Raw genomic sequence first — 13,778 nt, forward strand, 5'->3', positions numbered from 1 at the left:
GATTTGCACTTAAGTATTACAGACTCCAGGTCCAGCACTTTATCCAGTAAGCAACTTTTCCCACTATTAAGGTGACGGATTAGAGAGATTCAAATGCCAAGGAGACTTTGGAATAATATGGACTGTCTTCTATTTGCCAATAAATACAGATCATCTCAGAGCACAAAGGAGTGTTCCTGTCCATGTCCCTCCCCGATTGTTCTCCTGAGCTTTCCTTTTAGTCAAGCCTGTGGCAAAAAGCTCTTTTCCCATGGTTTCCACATGGTATCCCACAGATACATCTCAGCACATTTCTAAAAAGTTTTCACAGAAATGAGAAAGTAGAGATCTTGGCATCTTGACACTCTGCCCTCAGAAGGAATAAATCATTTCCAAATAATTAAAACTGATGTTAAAGGATGCCTATGGCTTTTGACTAAGAGGGAAGGAAATGACTTTCACTTCAAGAAAACGATTTAATTTGGATGATTTGCAAATTTCTTGATCAGCATCCAATTTCATTTTGGCAGAACTCAGACAGCTGTTTAGCAGTAAAGCTTGAGTTTGGGTTTCAATAAGCAACTCTGCCACAGCCAAAAGTGAGTGGAAAGGGGAATTCTTTGTGTAGCTCTCAGAGCCCAGAAAAAAGCAATGATCTTGCAAATGGACCATATGTGATCTTTGCCTAGATAGCAGTACTATGACCAAAGGCACTCCCATAAAATTGGGGGGGGGAGGTAATAATAATAATAGCCTGTCTGTGTTGTGAGAATTAGCTAGAATAACATTGGAAGGAAGGAAGATAGGAAGGAAGGAAGGAAGGAAGGAAGAAAGGAAGGAAGGAAATAAGGATTTATTAAGCATCTACTATGTACCAGCCACATGTCCTATCATATAGGCAAACATGGAACACCTTATTCATTTAGACAAGTGGCCACAAAGGATTGGGGTTCTAATATTCTTCCAGGCTGAACTTGGGTGCTAATACTTACACGAGGCTCTTTCCAACCTCTGCAAAGGTTAAATGCTGTCTGCATCCACCACTTAAAAATCACCTTATTATATAGATAAGGTGGCTCTATTTTTCTTTGTGTCCCCAGGGTCTGAGCTATAGCTTCCCAGGAGAAAGTAAGTTCCTTGAGGTCAAAAACAATTTTTTGTCTCTATATCGTATAAACTGACATAAAGCTTCTCAGTAGAAAATAAAGGCAGAGACACTTTTGGTTTTGTCTTTGTGTTCTTAACTGGCATCTGTCTCCCATAGACATAAGTTTTCTGAGGTCAAGAAATGTGCTACTTTAGTGTTCAATGCCCCATAACTAATACCTATCTTTCAAGTAGAAAGGAAGTTGTATGAGGGAGGGAAGAAGAGAGATGGGAGAAAGGAAGGAAGGAAGGAAAGTAGGAAGGAAGGAAGGAGGGAAGGGATAGAAGAGGGAGGGAGGGAGGGACAGAGGGATGGAGGGATGGAGGGAGGGATAGAAGAGGGAGAGGAGGAAAGAGGGGGAGAGAGGGAAGGAGGGAAGAAAAGAAAAAAGGAAGGAAGGGAGAGAAGGAAGGAAGGAAGGAAGGAAGGAAAGAAGGAAGGAAAGAAGGAGAGGAGGAAGGAAATAAGGATTTATTAAGCATCTACACTATGCTAACCACTTCACAAATGTCATCTCATTAATCCTCACAACAATCCTGAAAGATAGGTGCTATTACTATAAGCCCTACTTTACACTTGAGGAAACCAAAGCAGACAATGGTTAAGTGATCTGTCAGCATCACAGAACTGGTGAGTAGCTGCAAAAGTAAGCTTTATGAAGGAAGGGATTATTGTACTCCTTGCTTTTGTTTCTACCCCCAGCACAGAATCCAAAGTTTAGCAAATTTTCATTGAATTGAATTGATGAGTTGAAGTTAAAATCAGTCCTCAAGATGTCTTTTTTTAGTTTTCCAAAAAAGTATATAAATTCTGATTTTTGAGATGCCGGGAACTTCAGATAAAGCAGCATATTCTTCTTCATGTGAGTAATTAGTAAGAAGGCAAGATCTACATTAATAAGTACAAATGACCACCAACTAAGTTGGCATAATCTCATATTATAGAATTAACTCATTCACACCAAAACAGGATGAAACATAGAAAACAACATGTAAACAAAAGGCATCTTTCTCTAAAAGGAATTGTGTTCTTTAAGGTGTTACTAAGATTCTCTAACTAGAAAATCACTACCAGTTTCGTAGTCCAAATTACACTAAAGAGCAAGTGCATTTTGAAAGACCAGGAATGATTGTTCACATGCTGAGGGGCATCAACCCAAAGGACAGTAACCCTGTTTATTAGTGAGTTTTCCCAATTATGGGACAATCTCATTTAAAGCTCATGCAAACTCCTATGGAGGCTAATTGGAGCCATGCATGCATCAAATCAGGTATTCATACTTACTATTACTGCTACTGCTGTCATTCCTAAGGGAGCTGGCTGCAACGGGGGGTAACAAAAATGGTTTTGTGACATTGACCCTGAAATCTAAATAGAAAGCAACAATGTGTCAGTGTTGCATAACGACTTACGTGTATCTCAGTGCTCCTTAAAGGCGAAACTCTAGACGACAAATTAGGTAGTGTTGTGCTGGTCTGGTGCCTTTAGATCACAGATTTAGAGCTTCAAGGGACTCTAAAAGCCACTGAGTCCAACACCTCATTTTATGGAGAAGGAAACTAAGGCTCTAGAGATTTAGAACTTTTTATTATCTGATTACACTATTCTACTACATGAAAAAACCCACCATAATCATTATGAGGATCAGCATTGATAATTTACCCATCAGTAAAGATTTTCAAAAATATTATATATTTTATATATTAAAAATATATTACCAACTTATTTATATATGTTATATATAAAAATATTGCATACAGTGTAATTTTATAAATATGTACATGAATATCCATGTTGTATATGTACATATTTACATTATATATGTATATGTATGTAGAGATGTGAAAGGATGTGTATATGTATGTATATTTAAATGGTATATTTGTGTGTGTGTGAAGATTGAACAGATATGGTTGCATGTGTGTTATGTACCTGTGTATATGTATGTATTGGTGCATGTATGCATATGGGGATGACTGTGTTTATATATTATATATTAAAATATATTTTAAAAACACACACACACACACACATATATATATATATATATATATGGTGTTTGTTGGGTTTTTTTGACACTGGAGTCTCTGTACCTATCCAACAGCGTGGGAGGATAGAATAAAAGCTTCCTTATCTAAGAAGCAATATCATAAGGGTGAGTATTGAAAAAGATAAAGGTGACAAACCTGGATGAAAAGCCAAGATATTTACAATTTAAAGGTAAACTCTATGCTAAGAGGGGTGGAGAAAGAAGTGGCTTTTAAATATGTATGCAAGTCATTCATTTTATTAAGTTGGCTTAGAAACCAATAAAGTTATCATTTTTGAATAATCTACTGTGATAGATGGCTGATCTAACCATGTATGTATGCATGTATGTATGTATTGCTGTCAGAAAGTTTTTTTTTTCCGACTTTCCTCCTTTCTTTCTTACCTTTCTCAGGCCTTATTGTTGAAGGCAGGACACAGTTGCTACGCTCAGGTATTTCTTCAAGTTCCTTGAAGGCATTGATGGATTTATTAAAGAAGCTAAAAAATTTTTCGGGAATGAATGAGCCTTCTTTATAAATGTTGTTATTTTGTTTTCTGAAATTCTAGAGGAAAAAAGCAATATTACTTGACATTATTCAAATGCTATTTTTGCTCAATGTAGGTCAAGGACATTGGTGGGTTGCTTATCTTCAAAGATTAAAGTGGGATGAGCCCTAGGATGCTAAAACTGCCACTTTTTCAAAGTTGCCTCAAGAGAAGCAATTTAAAAAAGAAGACCTGATTTGGGGCCCAAGTCTGTTCATTTTGGCCTTTAATTGCTGACTGTCCTCTGATTGTTTTACCTCTACAGTTTTCTCCAAGTGAGCCTTTGGAGGCCTTCAGAGCATGATTGCCAACAAAGAAATGATCCTTAAAAGTAATGAGACTACTGTTTGCTACAAAGACTCCTAATTTATTTTCAAGGATCAATTCAATCTCTATCTTCTCCATGAAGCCCTTTCCTGATTCTCTCAACTAATTAAAGCCTTTGAAATAACTTTTTTGTCATATTTTGTATGTATTTGTATGTTATCTTTCCCTGCTTAGATTAGAAAATCCTCAAAACTCTGGACAGTTGGAAATGATGAAAGCCTATCTTAGTTGGATTATCTGGTGGGATATGAGATAAGAGGAGGAATAAAATCATGGGGCAGAAATAAGACAAATACCAGGAAATGAAGTAGCAAGTCTAACTTTGTAAAGTTTTTCAGAATACAGACTGCCTAGGCCTGGATCTTCAGGCTTCATGCCAATGCAAAGCTTCCAGAATCATAGGATTATAGTTTCAAAACTGTAAGGGACTTTATAGGTTATATAATGCAATCACTTTCACATGTGAGGAAACTTTGACTCTAAAATAGCTAAGTGCCTTGTCCCTGGTCATATAGTAACTTTATTCTACTGTAGTAACAGTAGCCCCAAAGCCCAAGATTTACCACTTTCTTTGTGACCTCAGGCAAATTAATTTAACTTTTCTAGGTCTCAGTTTTTTTATCTATAAAAATAAGAGATTGGGCTATATAAGCTATAAAGTCTCTTCCTATTCTGATCATCTCTGATCTTGGCACTGACTCCAATATAGGCATGGAGTTGTGATATCTCACTTGTCAAATGACCCAGATGGAGACAAAAATGGCCAGTCCATTTTTATAGTCTTCAAGAAGCAAGACAAAGATATCACTCCAAAATGGAACAATTATATTATGGAAAAATATCAGAGCTAAGTCTTCAATATAGAAAGTTTTCTATCCAAACAATTTAAAATAGCTGACTAATTTGGAAGCCTTCCTCAACTGAATTCCCAAAACAACAGCACAGGTCAGACAATCTTTATTTCACAGTGTGAGGTAATTCTGTTTCCAAATTAAGGGAAATAAACTTTAAAGAATTACCCTCTCTATAATTTTACATTACTCCCTCCTCTTCCCTTGCTATTCCTGTAATTTTGTTAATGCAGAAAAACATCTCTGAAGAAGGATTATATTAAAGTTTATATTTCCAAAATAATTCCACTTATTAGCATTTATCACATCTTACAACATTGTGTTAAAACATATGCATAAGCATGAAGCTACAGACATACATAAATCCTCCATACTTTCAACCCCTTCTCCTATCCTTAAATCCATGTTACAGAAAAACAAAAATCTACACTTCTCCCATTCTGGGGAAGGGGGCAAGGGGGGGGGAGGGTGATACATTACCTTATTTTTCTCTTCTAAGCATCCCATCAGGTCATCAATGATTTTTATGAGTTTATCAATGATTGAATAATTACTCAGACTACTGGAAATTTTGGAAAATCTGTATAAGAGGTTATTCAGGCTGGTGGCCAATTCAGGCACCATCAGATGTAACCAACAGTGATTAGGCTGCAAAGGAAAATAGATAAAACAAGATTAGATAAATGTTTCAGAGTCCCAGACTTTTACTCTTCAGATGGGGAGCACTTAGGAAGTCCCTTGCCAGACTAAATCAGTCCCTCTATATAACTGATCAATCTTTTAATTACTCTATATCCTGTTTCAAGCTGTAAAAAGACATGAGAGTCAGCAAGGTATGGCATACATCTCAGCATCAGTAAGATTTGAGTCTGCCTCTAACACACATTGACTGATTGACCCTGGCAAGTCATATAACCCCAGTGCAGATATCTCTCCGTAACATTGCATATTGCGGAGATCACTACTTGCATTGGTAGAAAAAACTTCATTAACTTGAGCTCCCAAAATCAAGAAATCACAGATCAAGTTCAAAAAAAAAAAAAAGTGATCAATCAAGTTCTAAAGCAATAATCTGATCTTCAAAGATATTTGACAGGCAGTTTTTCATATGAATAAATCAAAGCTATCTATATAGTCATAGGAAAAAATGCTCTAAAATCATAGAGAAATGTAAGATAAAACAACTTTGAAGTACTACCCCACGTCTATCATATTGGCTGATATGACAGAAAGGAAAATTGTAATTGTTGGAGGGGATATGGGAAAATTGGGACCCTGCTGATGGAGTTATGGACTGATCCAACCATTCTGGAAAACAATTTGGAACTGTGGCCAAAGGATTATAAAACTGAGCACATACCCTCTTTAATCTAGCGATACCCAAAGAGATTTTTTTTTAAGGCAAAGATCTGTTTGTAACAAAAAAGATTTAAAGCAGTTCTTTTTTGTGCTACCAAAGAATTAGAAATAGAGATGTCTCTCAATTGGGGAGTGGTTGAACCAATTGTAGTATATGATTACGAGGGAATACTACTATACTCTAAGAAACAATGAGCAGGATGAATTAATAAAAAACTGGACAAGTTTTTTGATGTAAAGTAAAGTAAGCAGAACCAGGAGAACAGTGTATACTGTAACAGCAATAATGTACAATGATCAACTGTCAATAGTTTAATTATTCTCAACAATATAATGATACGAGATAAATCTGAGGGATTCACAATGAAAAGTGCTATCCAGTTTCAGAGAAAAAATGGATGAAGTCTGAATGCAGATCAAAGCATATTATTTTTCTCTTCTTTTTTGGGATTATTTTAGGAAAGATCTGTTTTCTTTGACTAAATGGATGACTAAAATGGAAATAAGTTTTGCATGATTGCACATATATTACTAATATAAGATTGCTTATCATCTCAGAGAAGAAAGATAAGGAAAAAATGAAGGAGAGTATTTGAAAATTTAAAATTTTTTAAAAGTAAATATTAAAAATTTATAGGGAAAACATTTATTCAAAAATGAAAACAAACTAAAAAATAAAAATTAATAAATAAAACTAAAATATCTTTAAATATAGCTCTTCCCTTATATCTTTATAGCACAAATAGCATGCAACTGAATTCATTAACCATTCATTAAATCTGGGCATTAGAAGTATTCTCAGCAAAATGTAAGTAAATGACATCATTACTGACCCCAAACAGTTAATAATATTATGATAAAAAAGACAAACATTTGAACCTACACGTATTATGTGTAGATTACTACAGTAAGTATTGGGGAAAAGAACATATAAATATAGTTCTTCTAGTCTAACCTCTTAATTTTAGATGGGGAATAAGAGGCCCAGAAAATTTAGGTAATGGGTATAGCAATTAGCAGAAGTGAGATATGAACCTATTCCTCTGACCTCAAAATCAACATGTTTTCTACTGTATTCCATTATTCCTGCTCTTATGAAGCTTATCATCTAATATGTGAAACATGGAACATATTTATCAAACAACTGCAGTGGAAAAATAGTATTAAATGAAAAAGAGACATAGACAAAATAGTATGGAAAGAGGTAGAAGGTCATTATTAAGTGGGTGAGGCAAGGAAGGCTTCATTTGAGAGAACAATATTTGCTTTGGGATTTAAAGGCTGAAAGAGAATTTAGTATATGGAAGATATTTCTTCATATCTATCATATCTGAGGAAGACATTTCCTCAAAGAAGAATGAGTTAAAGAATCCAAGTTAGGTGGGAATACTCAGAAGAAAATAATCAATATTGTCAAATGCTCTAAAGAGGTCAAGTAAAATGAGGATGAATATTCTATTTACTAGGAGATAATATTTGTAAAGCACTTAGCACAGTGTGTGGCACATAGCAGATGCTTAAAAATGCTTCTTTCTTTCTTCTTCCCTCTAATATGCTTTATTCACAGTGATTTCTCTTTATCTTCTATGGATAGGTTTGCTCAGTGAAAAAAAACAAAAAAACAAACCACTAGCTCTGAATTCAGAAGTTCTGGATTAAAATTCTATCTCTGATATTTACCCTGAACAAGTTATTTCCCTGGACCTCAGTTTTCTCATCTGTCAATAGAAGAGATGGTATTAACTAAGTGCTGAGGTTGCTTCCAACTATATGATGCTTATAACACTCTTGTGAGAAGGGTAGAGAAAGTATCTTGCTTGCTATTTTGAGGATGAAATGACCGCTGACAGTAGTAGAGACAGCACTAGATGCTAGTCCTTCCAGTCCTTGAAGCCAGGAAGACCCAAATTCAAAACTTGCTTTTTGATGTATGCTGGGCTGTGTGATTCTGGGCAACTCTGTTAATTTCTCTATGTTTTAGACCACTTTCCTGGACCCTAAGCTATAGAGATAAAGCTGATCTGCATAAGCAAAGAAAGTTTTCTCAACTGGGAGTTCGCCATACTGATGAAATCATTGATCTAGTCTGTTCCACTCAAAGAACAGAGAACAATATAAATATCAAGAATAACATATTTATGTACATATGCGTGTATACATATATACATATATACACACATACAATATAAATATAAAGTTAGATCAAATATCACATATACTTTAGCACAGACCACAAATACTGTTATTGGTTAGGATAGGGAAAGATGACTATTGGCTGGAGTGAGAGAGAGAAAGAATTTGAAAGGGACATTAAAGTCATATAAAATTAATATTGTATTACTTATAGTTTTAAGTTTAAATAATTCTAAATTGATAAATCTTCCTGGGAAATGGAAAAAGATGGATTAATTCAAGTCTAATCAATTTAATTTCCTTGAATTAAACAAACATTTATTAAGCACTTACTCTATGCAAAGAAGTAATAACCACTGAGGAGAAAAATATTACAAAAAGATACAGTCACTACCTCCATGGAGCAAGAGCTTAATGGGGCATATGTACAAATAACTGCAAACCCGGATAGGTTGTGATACAGGATTGATATTCATTTTAGGAGATGATAGGAAAGACAGCAGGTTCAGAGATTCACATCAAGTACAACTCTTATTTTTGCAGATGAAAAATTTCCAGATTTTGCACTTGGATAATAAGTGATAGGTTCTGGATTAAGTTTCAACTCTTGTAAGAAGGAGAATGAACCAGGACAAAAATAAAGATTAAATATATGCAAAAGAGGGATTGTTGATGGAGAAAGGTCATGGGATGAAAAATGTAAGGAGGAAGGGGTTAATTTTGGCAATGAGTACCATCTCAACACTTGAGATTTGAGGGAAAGAAAAGAAAAATGTTGAAGACAAAATGGCTTTGAGGTGTTTGAGGAGGATCAGGATAAACAGTCCCAAAGTTCCTGTAAAGAAGCAGAAGTTATATGGGCCCAAGAAGGAAGGGACACTGAGTCAAATGAAGGAAATGGAGCATTCCAGGCATCATGCTGGGTGAGGCATGCATGATTTAAAAATTTTAAAGTCTCACTAAGAGTAATTTCTTTGCCTCACTGATTTTGGCTTCTTAATCTCTGGAAAATTCTTTCCATTTTGAACTCTAAATCATCAAGCCAAAACGAGACATCATCTTACCATTCAACTTAATTTCTTCCGTAACAAGTACCTGCAATCAATTAATAGATGACTGTGATCTAGCCAACAGTTTCTTTCTATCCCTTTCCTGAACTCACCTTATCTGTCCCTGATAAACATTTCCCAACCCATGATAGCCCCTAATTTTTTTTTAATTTTTTAAAAATTTATTTTTAAATAACTTTTTATTTTTCCAAATACCTGCAAAGATAGTTTTCAACATTCACCTTTGCAAAACATAGTGCTTCAAAATTTTCTTCCCCCTCTCCCCAAGACAGAAAGCAATCTATGTAGATTAAACATGCAATTCTTCTAAATATATTACTATATTCATCATGCTGTGCAAGAAAAATCAGATCAAAAAGGGGGGGAAAAGACACAAGAACAAAACAAACAAATAAACAAACAAAAACAAGCAAAAAAAAGGTGAAAATGCTATGCTTTGATCCACATTCAATTTCATTCATTTTCTTTCTACAAGTAGAGGGCTCTACATTTCCTTTGTTTACATTGTAATTTCCATTACAAATCTATTGTATTTGCCTTGAATCACCTCATTGTTGAAAAGAAACAAGTAGGGGCAGATAGGTAGTACAGTGGATAGAGCACCAACCCTCAAGTCAGAGAGATCTGAGTTCAAATCTTGTGTCAGACACTTAACACTTCCTAGCTGCGTGACCCTGGGCAAGTCACTTAACCCCAATTGCCTCAGCAAAAAAAAAGGAAAAGAGCCAAGCCCATCACAGTTAATCCTCACATAAACTTATTGCTATGGTGTACAATGTTCTTTTGGTTCTACTCACTTCACTCAGCATCGATTCATGTAAGACTTTCCAGGACAGCCCCTAATTTGAAACACATGTCAGGCTCTACCCCAGGTGGGGCAAGATAGGAAGTGATATAAAGGGGAAGAGTAATGCGGCCTGAGAAATCAATTATTTTATTAGTATAGGGAATATGCAAGTTGCATCTGCAAGAAATCTCCCATTTTCACTGCAGATAAGCATTTTCTCAACAATTTAAGAGCCTTAAAAACTACTGGGGGACTGAGAAATTAAGGGAGTTGCCTGGGGTCACACAGCCAATATGATTAGAGGCAAAATTTGAATCCAGATTTTCCTGCTTCCTGGGTCAACTCTCTATCAATTGTGTCATAATATTTCTCTAAGGAGAAAATAGGAAGTTTTGAAGAGCTTCTATGAATGGTATGATGTGAAGTAAAAGGATTAATCCTTTAAAAGGAGAGAAGACAAATTTAAAATTCAGTCAACATGAGTATGTACAATAGGAATGGAGATGTTTGGAAGTAGGAATATTTGGTGCAGCTAGAGGGCACAGTGGACAGAGGGCCAGACTTGGAGTCAGGAAGTCTCATCTCTCTGAGTTCAAATCTAACCAAAGACACTTACTAACTTTGTGACTCAAGGCAAATCACTTAACTGTTTGCCTCAGTTTCCTTATCGGTAAAATTAAGCTAAAGAAAGATATAGCAAATCACTCCAGTATCTTTGCCAAGAAAATCCTCAAAAGGGATCACAACTGAAACAACTAAACCACATTTCAGGTTGAGGATTAATAGGGTAGGAACAGCAATAGGGTAAATCAATAAGGAAAATAAATCATATTGAAATAGTTAATAAGGATGGTACTGAAATAATCTGCCTGAAATTTGGGTCTTTTACTTCAATTTTATCCAGATTTAGAGGCAATGTAGTGCCAAGTGCAAAGCTTCTTAAGCTGTGTATGGGGTCCTGTAACTGAACATAGAAGGGGGAAGGGATGACGCGAAAAATCTGACAATAGTAAAAGCTATCAAATATTCCACTAAGATCTAATTCTTTATGTAAAAAAAAAAAATCCATCTCAGTATGCAAATTTTCTTTCAGCTTTTTAATAAACGGTAAAATTTCATGTGTACCAAATTATTGTTTTAAAATAAAATTTTATGATTTATTATCAGTAAATATTTGATTTGTATACCCCCACATACTTACCAAAGTAATTTTCCTAAAGTGCAGATCTGATCATATCTGTTTTCTACTGAGCAGAATTTCCAGTGGTTCCCTATTACTTCTTGTATTAAATATAAACTTCTCTGTAAAGTATTTAAAGCCTTTAAGAGTCTGGTCCCAACATAACTTTCAAACTTTCTGATATTACTCCCTTTTCTTCAATGTATACTTCTCCCAAATTGGCTTTCCTCAACAATTACACAGAAACAGAACTAAAATATTCAAAAATGAATCTGAAATTAAGATTTGATACTATCCCTTAAGTAATAAAGCAGAATAGACCCGAACAGAAAACTTCCCTCTGAGCTGAAATCAGAGGCAGCTCACTTTGGCTTATTTTTGCTTTGTAGATGATGAATCTATACAGAGAAACATGACTCCTCCTGGAAAGGCATTTATTGACTCTCGTGACCCATTACATTTTTAAAAATTAATTTATTTAAAAGTTAAATAGAAAAAAAGAAAAAATGCTGTGTACACAACAAAACATAAGAGAGGATTCAAAATATAAAATAAAATTCTATTTCAAGAAAGCTTATATAATAAATAGTACATTGTGTTCAGAGTTGTCCATCTTTGCTTCCTTGTAGGTGTTTTATTCTCTGCTGTGCACTTTTTATTTTCTTCCTTCTCTCACCTGTCCTAAGAGACCTATTATTTAGTAATTGCATTTCATATCTTTCCATTTGAAAGTAACTTTTTAAAAAATTATCTGCTTGATTATTAATGACACTGAACAAATTAAGTAGCTAATCAATTACTAAAATATTATTTTCAAAGATTAAAAAAATAAACAACCATATTCTATCTTGTCACTTGTGATTATCATTGAAAATAGGGCATTTTTTTGCAAGAAGAATAATTTGGAAAGAGGAAAAGAAAAAAATGGAGGAGAGGAGGAGAAAAGGGAAAGAAGGGGAAAGGTGAAGAGAGAGGAAAAAGAGGAAAAGGGCACGGAAAGAAGGGGAGGAAAAAAAAAAAGAGGAAGAGAGAGAGGACAGGAAAGGAACAGGAAATCAGTGGGTCTTTTCAACTCCTTATCAGGAGAGCTTAATGAAATAGAACATAACTTTTTAAAATTTATTCCTCCACAACATTTATGCAGTACATCACCCCTCAGTAGAAAGTAAGCTTCTTGAAGCCAGGGAAAGCGTTTGTTTTTGTCTTTGCATGGTCTCAAAACATGCACATACTAGACCCTCAAAAGCAGGTTGGACTGAAATTGAATGTGTGGGTGGGTTGTTCCCTACTTATTTAAAAGCAGCTTTAATTAATAAATTGCAGCCAACTGGGAAACTGGCCCACTGGCAGATTGGTGAGCCCAAATTCTGGGAAACGTTTATGATCATTCAAAACCATTAAGCCTGTTGGCTGAGACTTCAGATAAGTGGGGATAAAACGAACTCCAAATGGAAACTATTCCTAGCTTTTCAATTCTTCAAACTCAACTTCTCAAGACAGTATTTATTTTTGTAAATAAGGATATTCAAGGAGCTTATCACAAAAAGGAAATAACTACCCCTTTTTTTTAAATTAGGCTAGCAGTCATTTGGTTTCGGATGGGTTAGTAGTGGTATCTGGATAAATGCAGCCTAGGTAGATGGTGATGTGGTGGTGGGGGATAGGGAGGGGAGATCAAACCATCCTTCAAAAGGTCAGTTTTTATTTTCCTCCTAGAACACTAGGCCAAGGAATTTAAGGACCTCAGATACTATCTAATTTAATTTGACACCTTGTTCTATAAATAAGGAACCTAGAGAGATTAAGGGATCCACCTAAAAACACCCATGATAGAAACTGGATATTGGTCTTTCAAGATAATACCCCATAATAGTAATAGCTACCATCTATAAAGTGTTTTACAGTCATCTTCTTTTATCCTCACAATAACCTTGAGACATAGATGCTCTTACTTAATCCACTTAACAAATGAGGAAACTAAAGCAGAGGGAGCAGTTAAGTGACTTGCCCAGGATCATGCAGATAGTAAGTATCTGAGTCTGAATTGGCACTAAGGTACTAAGTGCTCTATCCACTGCACCTCCTAGCCACCCACCTCCCTCCCCTAAACAGTGTGATTGGAACTTTCATAAAATGTTTTCACAAAGCAGTCTCTACCACTGTAAGGTTTATAGTATGAAGCTTGTTTAGCTCATTATGCTGTTGAAACCCTATTATTATCTTTCCCTCCTCATTCACATTCCTTCCTATGTTTCTGGTGGATTTTGTGGCTTATGGGCACAACAAAATTTCCTTGTTGAAACAGGGTACTTTCTTTCCTGTGGCCTCAGAGATAAATGAAAGATTTCTCTCTCTCTCTCTCTCTCTA

At 35.2% G+C, this 13,778-nt stretch overlaps 1 protein-coding gene across 1 annotated transcript in view; it reads right to left on the minus strand.

The window, feature by feature from the left end:
- The window catches only part of KITLG (KIT ligand), a 120,249-nt gene that overhangs the window by 12,695 nt on the left and 93,776 nt on the right, over positions 1-13,778 (minus strand). The window contains exons 4-6 of the mRNA XM_051962657.1: positions 5,362-5,529; positions 3,561-3,720; positions 2,411-2,494 (exon numbers count right to left, since the gene is read on the minus strand). Coding sequence (XP_051818617.1) covers positions 2,411-2,494; positions 3,561-3,720; positions 5,362-5,529 — 412 coding nt within the window. The remainder of the gene's footprint in view (positions 1-2,410; positions 2,495-3,560; positions 3,721-5,361; positions 5,530-13,778) is intronic.

The sequence above is a fragment of the Antechinus flavipes genome, chromosome 5 (genome assembly GCF_016432865.1).
Source record: "Antechinus flavipes isolate AdamAnt ecotype Samford, QLD, Australia chromosome 5, AdamAnt_v2, whole genome shotgun sequence".
Classification (NCBI taxonomy): Eukaryota; Metazoa; Chordata; class Mammalia; order Dasyuromorphia; family Dasyuridae; genus Antechinus; species Antechinus flavipes.